Source organism: Peromyscus leucopus, chromosome X (assembly GCF_004664715.2).
Source record: "Peromyscus leucopus breed LL Stock chromosome X, UCI_PerLeu_2.1, whole genome shotgun sequence".
In the NCBI taxonomy this organism is placed as follows: Eukaryota; Metazoa; Chordata; class Mammalia; order Rodentia; family Cricetidae; genus Peromyscus; species Peromyscus leucopus.
In genome coordinates, this window is record NC_051083.1 from 45,353,591 (window position 1) to 45,368,464 (window position 14,874).

The window sequence follows — 14,874 nt, forward strand, 5'->3', positions numbered from 1 at the left end:
AATTTAAAAACTTGAGGCTCTGAAGTCCTTAAAGTAAATGACACAATTTTGTGACATAAAACACTGTAACGTTTATTCTCCAATATATAAAACATTATAATATTCTCCAATTCAAAAGTATTGTCAATGATTTTGGTTTATGTTACATATTAAAATAGTGTATATACGTAGACACAAGGGACACAGTAAATATATGACAGCTATTTTTCAGAGAACAGCAGTATTTTCTCACTGTTGTATTTAACAGACAGAAGATTTGATACTTTTCTAATAATAATCAAGAATTTTATAATAATCAAGATAATAGAAACAATCAATGCATAGAAAACTAAAAATGACTAAGAATTTTCTTTAGACAACTCTAATTACTGGTGCATTATTAAAATAAGAATTTTGACTTTTGCTTTGTGTCTAATATTTAGACCTTTAATTCAAAGGGTGTATTTTCAGATCTAAAGGAGCCTTTATTTTAGATGTTCTCATTGGAAAATCTTTTCTGTCTTTTGCACATAAGAGTTGTTCATCTATATGGAACATGGTGTAATATTTTGATATGTTTTATATTGTATATTGATCCTTTATGATTCTCCATTTTATCTTTTCTATTTAACACTTATAGAGACATTCAAAAAATGGTTGGATAACTACTTTAGATTGCATTCAAATATCTCTGCTTTTGAATGAAAGGTGGAAGAAAGAGTGAAGTAATCTGAAAGGATATAAAAGGCACATTGCTTACCTCATTATGAGCAGAAACAGAAGAGCTATTCTTTAGAGGAGATTCAAAATAGGATACTTTCAGAAAGCATCCCTACCATTTTAAATGAGATTGTGTTACAACTCTTTAATAATGTGATTGATTTCCCCCATCTTCAGGTATTGGGAGATCGATGGGCAAATATCTGCAGGTGGACTGAAGAGCGCTGGGTTCTTTTACAAGATATTCTTCTAAAATGGCAGCGTTTTACTGAAGAACAGGTGCGTTTTAGGAGGAGGAAATTGGGGCTTTCATGAAACTGAAGAGGTGTTAAATTGGACAAGTAACAAAAGGATCTATTTTAAATAATTCTTCTTTGATCCCTTTCAGTGCCGTTTTAGCACATGGCTTTCAGAAAAAGAAGATGCAATGAAGAAGATTGAAACAAGCGGCTTTAAAGATCGAAATGAAATGGTATCAAGTCTTCAAAAAATATCTGTAGGTCTATTTTGCTTTCAGTAATTTTTGAAACTCAATAATACAATTACTTTTGAACATTGTCTATTTTGTCTTGTCTTAAACCACAGTCATTTTTATGCTTAGATTACAGATTATTCACAGTTGTTATCTGTACTGTTCTTAATCAAAGTTGAAAAAGTTATAGATACGCTTTAAAATTATTTTTAAGTAGTTTTTATAGGCATACCCAGAGTAAAAATTCTGTTAAATTAAAAGCAACACGAAGAAGCATTTGTTTGCTTTCCATATAAATTTTAAACAACATATTTTAAAAGAGACAGACCTAAAGGTAATCCTTGGAGTAGTTCATAAAAAGAATACAACATAATTATCCTCCCATCTATGGGACTGAACATTAGTTTGACAAAAAAAAATAATAGTGTAGATAGTACATAAATTTCTCAGTTAGGAGACTGGATTCAAGGTTAGGTAGCCTAATAGGAGAACGAAGGAGAAAATACCTGAATGAAAATAATGATAAGTTAGTTTCACCTATGTTAAGATGAAACTACCACATCTATGTGAAAACACCTACTTGTCAACAGATGTACCAGACTCTCAGAAATTGATACCTAACTAGCTATTTCTTGGAGGACAGGTAAACATGGTGCAGAGAGACTGGGTGCCGTAAAATAATAAATAAAAAGGGCAGAAATTCAGGAAATATGTACAATTGAGTGAAGGACAGAGTACAAAGAAATCTTAATAAGGATTAGAATTTAAGAATGTAAGAAGAGAAAATATGACATCATAAGAGTCAGAATAAGTCTGTGGATAGAGCTCATTGGGTGGAGTGTTTGCCTAGCATGTAGCAATTCCTCCATTAGACCTCCAGCACCACATAAATTGTGCAGGTTGGTACACACCCGTAATGCCAGCACTTGGAGGTAGAAGCAGGGGGATCAGGATCTCAAGCTTATCCTTCACAACACAGTGAAAGTTTCAGGCCAGCCTTGAATACATAAGACTTTTAATCAAAAGAAAGTTAAAAAAATTATAAAGAAGAGCATGGTGTACATTGCAATTTGCCACAAAGATAAAAGGGCCAATTGAGTAAAGTTTATACTTTTCTAGAGGACAGGATACATTGCCTCCATATCCTTAGGCAAGAAATGTGTGGAAATCATCTTTTCAAACAAAAGATGGATCCTTTGGTTCAATAAATGGTTGGCAACTAATTATGACAACTTAGTCATGCACTCTGATAAAAATAAGAGTATTCTGAATGAAAATAGAGGCCATGGAGGAATGCTGATTATTGGCTTTTGCCCATTCACCTTTCTTATAGCACCCAAGACCACCCACCCTGTAGTGGGACTGCCCCCACCAATTATCAATCAAGCAAATGCTTCACAGACATGACTCCATGACATCATGATGGAATCACTTCCTCAATTGAGATAATCTCTCCCCAGCTATGTCTAGGTTTGTGGCAAGTTGACAAATCCTGTGAATATGGACACTCTGTTTCTGTTTATTGTCATGCCCTTAGCCTTCAGAATGGTGAATCACACATATTAATCATTCAATAAGTAGTTACTGTATAGTTCCAGTCAGAGAAATCTCTATAAGAAATAAAGACTGTAGAACACTTAATTCAGAACACTGAAAAGGTGAGAGTTGGTGGTCTTTAGAATTACTATATAGCAAATAACTTGAATTTTTAAAAGACATGTGAATTTTATATTATCTTCATGGGTTTTGTAGATCACTATCACTCGGTATGTACAGAATGGGATGATTCATCTCTGTTTCTCAATATTTAGACTCTCAGTATATAAGTGAGTAGGAACTAGAATAATCTGAAATTGCTCTTTCATTAATACCTTGTGCTACCTCAGCATGGATGCTTGAAATTCCACGGTTTCTGACTAAACCTCTTTGCCATTGTTGTGTTTGCTGTCATCATAGCACGAGTGCTTAGAGTACTCACAATTCACACACAGATTATTCCTGCAACCGTGACTTAACCTAAAACTTTATTTAGCATCAATGCTTTTCTACTTGGTTGAAGCAGTCATAAATCTGCCCAGATCTCATGAAAAGCAAATAGATTTCATCTCTTTATGAAGAAACATCAAGGCCAAATGATAGCAGAGCATCTGAGATTTATTGGACAGTCATATCCAGAATGTATTATGTCAGAGTATTATTAATTCATTTTGTATGATAACAGATACCAATTCTGATGCCTACTGCTAGTTACTATCTGTACTTCTGATTAGCTTTACTGATTAATAAAGTTGTTGTTAGGAAGCAATCAAGTGACAAAGTCCAAATGCCATAAAGCTAGTATATCTTCAATTGAATTACAAGTTACAGTACTGTCAAATAAGCTACTTAGTTGATTTTAGAAGAGGAAATTGAAGTCTAGGCATGCCATATAGCAGGGATTATATAACACTAGTAGCTGAGTTACAATAAGCACTAAGACATCTAGACTCAGGTCCAGGCCTCTCATGCTATTTTTAAACTCCTCATATCATTTACTTTACTGGAAACAAAGTAGCTGTGATTCCAAACTGTTACTTCCAAACATCATATGCTACTATGTGGCATTTTGTGAATAAAAGACTTTCCCAGACTCAGGACGATGAAAATTCTTTGTGAAGTCTCAATAAAATCTGAATGTGATTAAAATTCATATTATGTCACCTTAGCTATGAACAAAGTGAAAATATATTTTGTATAAGTCTTACCATTTGATAGTTTAAGCCAATTAACAAAACCTGACAGCTGGTCTAGAATTGGAGGTAAAATTCCCCTGCTGACTCAGGCAGTGAATAAGAATTTAATGTTCATTAAAATATGTCACAATCTGAGACCCAAAACAGGTACCATCTGTTACCAGTTTCTACTATATGCCTAGGTATAGATTCAGTGCTCTAAAATTCTCTTTTATTTACAATCAGTAAAATTTCTTTTGAAATATTATCACTAATATCCTGGTTAATTTTTGAATACTTTTTTAGGGTTGTTATCTGGAAGGTTTGGTATTTCATTTATTCTAGATCAGTGATATACATAAATAAAACTGTCTATATTTTTCTGATCCAAATATTAAAAACTAAAGAGAAGAGAAAATTCAGGCTTTATGAGGTGAATTATAGGACTTATTAAATTGTATAAATTATCCCAGGAAAGCCCATCTCCAGAGGAAATCTGCTCTGGAGACTGTTGCTGTTTGTCCGAAAAAGGACAACACTCAGAAATATAGAGATGCAAGAGTATATCACCCGAGGCTTTGAGAAAGGCTGTTCATTTATCTGTGCATGTGAAAGCTCAGAAAGTCTTTGTGGAAAGTATTGTTTTATACTGATTTGGTGCCATGAAAGCAATTCTTCTGATGAGTCTAAATGAATTTATCTTAATAAAATCAATGCTTTCAAAAATATGTTCCTTAAGTCAGTGGTTTCAGCATCACAAATATGTATATATGTGTATATATATATATATATACATATATATAATATTCTTACAAATATAAAAAATATAAATTCTTAGGTTCTTCCCAAGTGTGATGACTTGTATATTCTGCAAGGAGGAGCCAGGAATCTGTATTTTAATGAGCATACTATATGATTCTAATATTCTCTGAAGTTTAGGGACACTGTAATCAACCAACCTACTGCAGTACTGAAACAGGTGATTGGAATGGAATGGACTACTTCATATATTTTTTTCCATAAATCACTGCAGAAAAAAATAGATGCATTATTCAATTTCTCCAGTGTAAGAGAAATTGTGATGGCATTATCCTCCTGTACATACTCCTGGTGAGAAGAGGGTGAAGGTTTCCTGTACCTTTTGTAATTGTATATCACGTTTCAAATTCAATTCATCTTCTAACCTTGACCAGGTAGAACTTGTCTACTCTCTTCTTACTGAACAGCATAATATGTCTCTTTTCTCCATTTACTACTGACTCGACCTGATTTACGTACTGTGGCTTCCTGTAAGCTTAAAAAGCAGGTCTAGGTACTGGGCTTTTGTGAAAATGAAATGTTTATCTTCTTTTATTTTCCTAGCCTTGTGTAAGCTTTTCAGAGTTTTCTTTTGCTTCCTAAACATTTTTAAAAACTTGACTTGAGTGTGCACATGCATGTGTGTGGTTATATTACATGAATATGGGATATCACTCCTGTGGTGATACAGGACAACTTTGTGCAGTTGGTTCTTTCCTTCTTATTTGTTGTGAACTTCTGAAATTGAGTTCAGATTCCATATCTTCCTCAACAAACATTCAGGAAGTACTCTCTATGTCCTTAACATCCACAGACTTAGCCTTAACTCCTTATTTATGAATATTCTTTTGCTTCTATTACTTTGGGATAATTAAAGCATAGTTATTAGGATATACACATTAGATTCAAGATTAATATGATATGCAAGCAGGGCATGGTGGCCCATGGTTGGAATACCACCACATGAGAGAAAGAGATAAAATCACTTCAAGTTCTAGGCTAACATAGTTTACATAGCAGATTACATGCCAGGAACAATTAGGGAGACCCTAAATATAAAATCCAAGCAGAGTCACACAGAGAGGTAAGTGTAGTACTCATATGAACAAAACAATTCACCTCAAGGATACACAGAAGAAGATAATTTAAAATTTACAATCAAATGCATCTAGGATTGCTACAGATTTATTTTCCCTCCAATTACTTGTTATTGTGAAAGAGTCCTTCCAGAAACTGGAAGGTAACAAAAAGAAAACAAGGGGGAGGGAGAGACACTGGGGAAACACAGAGAGAGACAGGGAAAAACAGAAGAAGAAATTGAGTCTAAATAACTAATTGGCCACAGTCATTTTTAAAAAGTCATATTGGGCTGGTCATCTGGCTTCTAAGGTAAAGATGCTGCTGGTTAGCATGAAGATTAATTTCCATGACCTACATGGTAGAAGGAGAGAAACCCTTTCTGCAAGTTGTCCTCTAAACTTCCACATGAAATCTGTTGCTTCCAATTTACCTTTAGTGTGCTTTCTGCATTTGTAATTTTAAATGTGACTTTAATTTTTGTGATTTTTGCTAAATGATTTTTTATTTGCTTTAATATTGACCTAGGCATCTTAGTTACATTTATTTAGGCAGAGCGAGGATGGATTTTTTTCTCAAAGCTTAAGGAAGAATTTTAAGTAGCCATGTGTGTAGAGATAGAAGGTGCACTCACTGTTGAAGCTAAATTTGATTGATATATATATATATATATATATATATATATATATATATATATATATATATCAAACACAGTCCTCTTTAAGCATGAATTTCATATTCCCCTAGCAAAATGTTTAAATCATTGCCTATGTAGCTTTAATAGTAGGTGCACCTTCTATGTCTACACATATGGGTATTTAAAATTCTTCCTTAAGCTTTGAGAAAATAAGCCAATGATGAGTAAGTTTACGTCTTTCCATTTTAAATGAAAAAAATAAGAGCATGTAATAAAAATTAAGAAGCTGTAGTTTCTTACAATAAAATAAATACATGACAAACATTAATTAAGAGAAAACAATGAAAATGAGACATCTTCCATAAAAGAATTGGAAGGATTTACAGTAGAATTCAAATTTGACTTTCAGTCCCAGTTAGGTTACGTAAACTATGCCTTTACTACTAGTATAAGAATGTACTTAAACTTAATGGAAATCTAACATGATTTTAGCAAAGCAAATTCCCCAGTCCTATGTAGGACTGTGCTATGACATTGATAGATTTGTTATAAATTCAGGTTATATCTCAATTAATATTTTAAATTATAATAATTTTCAAATCGAGAAAATAGTAATTATTAAGAAAAAATTAGAAATGAGCTTCACAACTTGTATCCCTCCATAGTATGGCATGAAGGCTGCTCATAAAATTCTCTAAGTAAAACAGCTTCTAACAAAAGGGTAAGCTAATTGAAGGAGACACTAGAACATTCTGCACTTCATAGCTGTCAATGCAGGTGGCATGCCAAAATAAGTTGCATAAAATGTCCCTTGTAGGGGGTTGTATTGATTACTTTCTGCATGACATTTTGGTCTGTGACATTTGGTACATCTGCTTCATGATAATTTCTTGGGTCATATATAATGCTAGTTGTTCTTAAGTAAACTTGTATTTGATTTAGAAAGATATCATAGTTTAGTTTATATTCACTATCCTTACTGCCAGTAGAATGGGGCTGTTGAAAGACTGCAAAATAATTTTATTTTATTTTATGTTTTGCTTTTCTCTGTTTACAAACAAATATACAGACTAGCATTTGATAACTAAAAATTTTATTCCTTTTTGTGAAGGATGACCTTAGTAGATAATCTACTGATTTCACACTTTGTTTATCTATTCCAAAGAAACCTGCAGGCAGGAATAACCGTCTGCATCAATTCTGAATCTATAAAAAAGTATAACAATTACTTAATATAATACCCAAGCATTTAGAAAATAAGCAAAGACATTCTGAAGGATTTTATTCATATTCAGTGACTTAGTCACTTTATTTAATTGGGTTTAAAATAGTTAAGAAAATAGTAACTCAAGGACTGAGTGTCTGATGCAGTAGTAGAGCACATGCATAAGACATGTGTTCAGTACCCAAGGCCCCATACACAAAAAGATAAAAAAGCAAATAATCACACAAATAACCACATTTTGAATGACTAATGGTTACAAATAAACATTAAGTTTAGGAAACCATAGAACAATACAGTTTCTACTAACGGATAGAGGAATGTTAAAATTGTGATTAAAAAAATACTTCAGTTTTGGCCAAATGAACTGAGCATTTCTGAATTCAAAGGCCTGTAACCATTCATGTTTTCTCCACTCAACAATGACCCTAACTAATGATAGTATTCATTTGAATTTAAAAAGCAGTTAAGAAATTCAGCAATTAAAAAAAAAGAGAGAAAGAAATTCAGCAATACCTAAAAGCCATCCATCTTCAAATGTTAAAAAAAAAGTATGTACATGTTGATTTCCTATTGGGGTGACTGTGTCTTTTTGTTTAGCATTCCTTCAAATATGTTAAAGTGAAATTTTAGATGTTTAGTCTACATCTGATGTTTTGTTTTTAGTCTTCAGATTTCTAAGATAGTATATTTAGATTGCATTGTTCTACCTAGAGTTTTATAGGCCTTTGACACTGTGCAGCTGCATTTACAGCATTTTCTCAGCTATACAAGGGAGCAAAGACATGCAAGTGATTGAATTATAGTATTCTAAGACCCAGACTTAATTCCATGATTGCTCTTGTTTTTACAGATGTTAAAAATAGATCTAGAAAAGAAAAGACAAACCATGGAAAAACTCAGTTCACTCAACGAAGATCTCCTTTCAGCACTGAGAAATAAGTCAGTGACTCAAAAGATGGAAATCTGGATGGAAAACTTTGCACAACGTTGGGATAATTTAGCACAAAAACTTGAAAAGAGTTCAACACAAGTAAGTGATATGAAATATATTGAAAATTATAGGGGAAATATTTGAGAACTACATTAAGACAAAAAATACTTTTATGTCCCCAAGGATGGCATGAGTTTAGTCCTTTACCAGTGTTCAGCTGAATTAAAAACATGGTTACCTTGCTTTTACTGGTATTGGAGAACTGGGGAAAGGCAGATGTATGAGAGCCAATTGAATGAACTTATTGCTATCCTACTGGTTCCCTAGGACTGGAAAACTGAATGTTGAAGTAATTAAACAGAATACTAGGGAACTGTATTATCACGTCCATTGTGTTATCACAGCAGCTAAGTTACATAAACATAAATTTAGATAAGAAAAAGTAGCTAAGTCACAGTAACAATGTAATATCAGTTTATATTGTGAGATTTTGCTATTTTGCTAATTTTAGGAAATACTGGTATTTTGAAAATATTTTGCTGTTATGGGTAGATAATGGTATAATGGGTGGGTATTCAAAACACTTATGTATGATAATATTTAACATAATCTTTCCCATTACATTTAATCATAAAATTTTCTTGATAATTGATCACAATTTATAGCTCATTATTCATATACATACCACTATTAAAACAATGACTATACTTAATAGATTTTAGGCAGGTATTTCTTCTATTTTGAGTTAAGTACAGAGAAATTGTCTTCCTGAGACTTGATAACTGCTATGCAGAACTTAAAAATACTAGTTGATCTTCATTGTTCCCACTCATGACCAGGCTGTTCATGTAGATCTCATCCATTTCTCCATGTCTTTTTTGGGGTCCCGTTTTCCAGGTAGCCTCACTGGTGATGTGAGTAGCAGTTCAGTCATCCTTGTTCCACATCTAGTATCTTCCTATGAGTGGGTACATACCATATTGTCTTTCTGAGTCTGGGTCACCTCACTCAGGATGATTTTTTCTAGATCCATCCATTTGTCTGCAAACCGTATGATGTCATTGTTTTTCCTCTGCTGAGTAGTATTCCATTGTGTATATGTGCCACAATTTATTTATCCATTCTTCAGTTGAAGGGCATCTAGGTTGTTTCCAGGTTTTGGCTATTACAAACAATGCTGATATGAACATAGCTGAGCAAGTGCTCTTGTGGTATGATTGAGCATTTCTTGGGTATATGCCCAAAAGTGGTATAGCTGGATCTTGGGGGAGATTGATTCCCAATTTTCTAAGAAGGCGCCATATTGATTTCCAAAGTGGTTTTACAAGCTTGCATTCCCACCAGCAGTGGAGGAGAGTTCCTCTAGCTCCACAACCTCTCCAGCATAAAGTGTCTTCAGTGTTTTTGATCTTAGCCATTCTGACAGGCGTAAGGTGGTATCTCAGAGTTGTTTTGATTTGCATTTCCCTGATGATTAGGGATGTTGAGCAATTCCTTAAATGTCTTTCAGCCATTTGGGTTTCCTCTGTTGAGAATTCTCTGTTTAATTCTAAAGCCCGCGACGGTCGAGGGAAAGAGAGTGGGAGATCCTAGCTGGATCAAGAAAAGAGAGGGAGAACAACGAATAGGAGACCATGGTAAATGAAGACCACATGAGAAGGGGAGGAAGCAGAGAGCTAGGGAGGCCCACGGAGATCCACAAAGATACCGCCAGAAAAGACTGCTGGCAATGGACGAGAGACGGCAGGAACTGACCTACTCCGGTAATGGGATGGCCAGACACCCTGTTAGTTGTGCCATAAACCCCATCCAAGGAAGGTCTGAGAACTGGATGCAGACATCCACGGCTGGGCCCTGGTGGAGCACTGGGAGTCTAATTAGTGAGAAAGAAGAGGGTTTATATGAGCGAGAATTGTTGAAGCCAGGGTTGGATAAAGCACAGGGACAGATAGCCAAACGAATGGAAGCACAGGATCTATGAACCAAAGGCTGAGGGGCCCCCAACTGCATCAGGCCCCCTGAACGGGTGAGACAGTCATTTGGCTTGATCTGTTTGGGAGGCAGCCGTGTGTTGGTGCCGGGTCCTGGCTTGTTGCATGAGTTGGCTGTTTGAATCCTGGACATATGCAGGACACTTGGCTCGGTCTGGAGGGGGGACTGGTCCTGGCTGGACTGAGTCTACCAGGTCGATCCGGTCCTCGGGGAGACTTGATCTGGAGGAGGTGGGAATGGGGGGTGGGATGGGGGGGGGGAGGAGGGCGAGAGTGGGAGAACAGGGGAATCTGTGGCTATTATGTTGAACTAAATGATGTTGTAAAATAAATTTACTTAAAAAAAATACTAGTTGAAAGATGAAGAAAAATATTAAGATAATGTATCTTGAAACACAATTGCAGAAAAATATCAGCTCTCATTCATGATTTTCAATTATACTTACATCTTCCTTTCAAATTGAAATTAATATTTAAAATAAGAAAGGAGTGGATATATAAACATCATTTCTCATGTCATTTTATAATTAAAAATCTCCTTTGTTTTCCATTAAACAAATTATATAGATAGTCATAATATTATTACTAATGTTTTTATTGTATATGACTTGCCTATGGATATTTTGCAGTGTTGTAGGTATCTGAGAACATGAAGCACTAGTAACTTTGAAATGTTTTAATTCAGAAGTGTTGTCATTCCTATATGTCTCATTGGCTCCATAAATTATAATGACAATAAAATTCTTAGATATAGTATTGTAAAGGTCAGTATTATTTGATAAAACTAATTCAGAAGATACCACTTTTTGCAAATATAATTTTGGAAGTATAATTTTGTCAGTATTTTTTTTTTTGCTTTGTCCTGTAACAATATGCCTAAAGCTTTTCATATATTCATGTCTTTATTTTTCCTCAAGAACTTTCACAAATCATGCAATCACAGAGTCAACTCAAGGCTTTGCTTGAGGTTATTAGTTTGTAGGAATATTGAAACAGAGCAACACAAGAAAATGGAAATTAAAAGACGGGAAGGAAAAAATAACTTGTACATGAAAATTAATTGCTTTTTATCTGACTACAAATTCAGCTTGATCTAAATTGTATAAGAATTCTAAGAAAAATTGCAGTTATGATTTTAACTTTAAAGAGATTCACTCAAATTTGTACATTTTTCTTCTGTTACAAAGGAAGGCAACAAGTTTCATTAACAATTTGCACTCAATGCAGGAGTGTTGAAAATGACTTTTAAGAGATTACAGTAAGAGTAAGCAAAGTTGCTAGGCAGTGGTGGGACACACCTTTAATCCCAGCACTAAGGAAGCAGAGGCCAGCAGATCTCTGTGAGTTTTAGTCCAGCCTGGTCTACAGAGTGAGTTCAAGAACAGCCAAAGCTACACAACAAAACCCTGTCTTAAAAAACAAACAAACAAACAAACAAACAAGAATGAGCTGTATTTGGAAGTTTTCTCCAGGTCCTGCCAAGCCCTTTCAGTCCCACAGCCCACTTATAAAATAATCACTCAGTATTATTAATTAAAATTAATTAATAATTATTAATAATTAATTAATTAATAATCACTCAGTATATTAATTAAAACTGTTTGGCCATTAGCTCAAGTTTATTACCGACTCGCTCTTACACTTAAATTAAACCATAATTCTTATCTATGTTTAGCCATGTGTCTTGGTACCTGTTTTCAGTTCTGCTTTCACATCTTGCTTCCTCTGTCTGTCTGGCGACTCCTGACTCTGCTCTTCTTCTTCCCTGCATTCTTTTACTTTGCTCGCCCTACATATACTTCCTGCTTGGCTACTGGCCAATTAGTGTTTTATTAAACCAGTGTACAACAGCATTGTCCCATAGCAATGAGCAAAGTTTGGTAACAGTTAAAATTCATTACTGTGAATCAAGCTTTAGGATTGTCATAGAGATTACAGGAACTGTGATCATGCTCACATAAAGAAATGCATGTACCTATACCTTTGATGGCTTTGCAGGTCAGAGCATTGAGGGATTTTGAACTTAAGAAGCTGTTGCATGGCAAAAAAAAAAAAAAATCTAAGTGTGTTGGGGGTTGGGGAACCTCATGTGTGAAGACTTCTCTCTTGCATGTTAAAGTCAGCTTTGGCCTGAAGAATACCTGAATACAAGCTAGGGATGTTAAACTTGATGAAAAGACAGTCTAAGAAAATAGAATACTTTCTGTTCCCAAATACTGGAAAAATAGTAACTATTTGTTGTGTGAATACCTAAAATGGGAAAGGAGGCTAAAAAGCATACCATGGATTGACTTCTGTGAAACTACAATGATTATGTCTTCAACTAATGCTTTTACAAATGTGCATGCTAAGATATGCACAGTTTGTTTTCAAAATGCCATGACCCTAATGAATGTATTGTTATCTTGATTTTAATTATGAAATATAATTAACATTTCTGTATAGTTAATAAAGGAAATTAAATATAATTTAACTGAGCTGAAGCATCATCATAGACATTTATCTAAAATCATATTCTCTGGGAAAGATAAGTGGCTTGTGTGCTTTATAATTAAAATGGTAGAATATATTAAAAGTTGAGTATCTGATGATTTGATATATGAATATATCTACCCTGTTAAATCTAAAAGTTTCCAGTCTCTTTTTTCAGCAAGGTAACTTCTTCCTTTGGAATAAGAAAAATGCTATGACTCATAAATTTTGATATCGCAGTTTATTTTGTTTTTACACAGCTAATGAGCATTTTCGAAGTAATTTCAATTGTGAGCATAAATATCCTAAAGATGAAAGTAGAGCATTCATAATTCTCCTGTCCTTGAACATGACAGTCAATGTCCATGCTGTGTATATCTGTGTCTGCATTCAAGATTTAGGCTGAGTTAATTCTTGCAATCTTTTATTCTCTCAAAGAGATAAAATGGCATTGTATATACATATTCTGTGTCATTTTATGTCTTTGTGACAGATTTAACAACTTTGATGGTGACGTAGGTAACACAAATCATAAGCCAACTTTCCAGTGTACCCACAATACAAATGAGAAGCTGTAAGATGGCTCAGTGGTTCAGAATGCATAATGCTCCTGTGCCCCAGCATGGAGGGCTTCAACAGGTTCTCGACCACCCTAAGGACAGAATGTAGGGACAGGAGACACAAAGGAAATACACCAAGTCTGGAAGGTCCCTATGTTTAGTTACTTTCACCTATACCAGGAAGCTCTTAGTCCCGTGATGACCTGTGGATACAGGTGATGTAGTTAGGATTAGTTAGCTGCTCCCTTTTTGTAGGGATTTTAATTAAAAAAAACACACACACACACACTTAAAACCTTTTCTGTTGACAATACTTTTTTATTGGTTCCATAAAGTTATCCACAACTAACAATCCAACTGGCAATATATATATAATATATTATATATATATATATATATATGTGTGTGTGTGTGTGTGTGTGTGTGTGTGTGTGTGTGTATACCAGTACAATTAAATTACTTCAGTTACTTCACTTATTTTAGGATTTCATCTTATTTAAATGTATGTTTTAGCCACTTCAAAATTTAATGCATCTTCTGGGTAATTCTGTAGATTAAAGATTTTCTTAGAAAAATGTGAAGTTAGATCTCAAGTTACTTGGGAAATTAAGTATAATTTTGATACCAGCAATGAAAGTACGAATTTGGCAAGGGCTATGGATATAAGTGCAGTCAGTCTTGCACTGTCCTTTCATTACCTACAGTAAGTGAAAATACTCTAAACACTGAAATTGATTGAGTGAGGCTGGCTGAGTTGAAACTTGCAATATCTCTTTTATTTATAAAATAAAAATATAATTCAAGTTCATCTCTATAACAATATTCTAGTCTCTAATGTCTGTTGTATCTTCCTTTTTGCTTGAAATTGTGTAAAAATCTATAAATTAGTGAAGCAATTTCTATATTATCTCATCTACATGAATGTCAGAGCAGATGGAAATATGGATAAAATAAAAAACATTTCCATTCTACTTAATTAGACTGACTTCTGTTATTAAAAAACTTTACTTACTATGAAAATATCTTCAAAATATTTTCCATCTATAATATTTATTTATTGCCTAATGAAAATAAATGAAATGATGTGTAAACAAATGGTTCCTAGCTATATGCTTCATAATCACTAGTTATAAAATGTTTCATCCCTTCCATCGCATATGATATGTAGTGGAAAGTCAAGTGAATCAGAAAAACATAAATGCCATTGCTTTTCAATTTTTGCAGGTACTGCTAACATAATTGCTCAAATTTTATATTTAACATGAATTCAGAAATCACTGTGTATGTTCCTTTATGATATA

The 14,874-nt window shown here is 34.0% G+C and overlaps 1 protein-coding gene across 8 annotated transcripts in view; it reads left to right on the forward strand.

Moving 5' to 3' along the window:
- Dmd (dystrophin) overlaps positions 1 to 14,874 on the forward strand; it is a 2,209,767-nt gene that overhangs the window by 820,868 nt on the left and 1,374,025 nt on the right. For all 8 annotated transcript variants that reach the window (XM_028881805.2, XM_037198928.1, XM_037198927.1 and 5 more), the window contains exons 14-16: positions 877 to 978; positions 1,088 to 1,195; positions 8,470 to 8,649. In XM_028881805.2, coding sequence (XP_028737638.1) covers positions 877 to 978; positions 1,088 to 1,195; positions 8,470 to 8,649 — 390 coding nt within the window. The remainder of the gene's footprint in view (positions 1 to 876; positions 979 to 1,087; positions 1,196 to 8,469; positions 8,650 to 14,874) is intronic.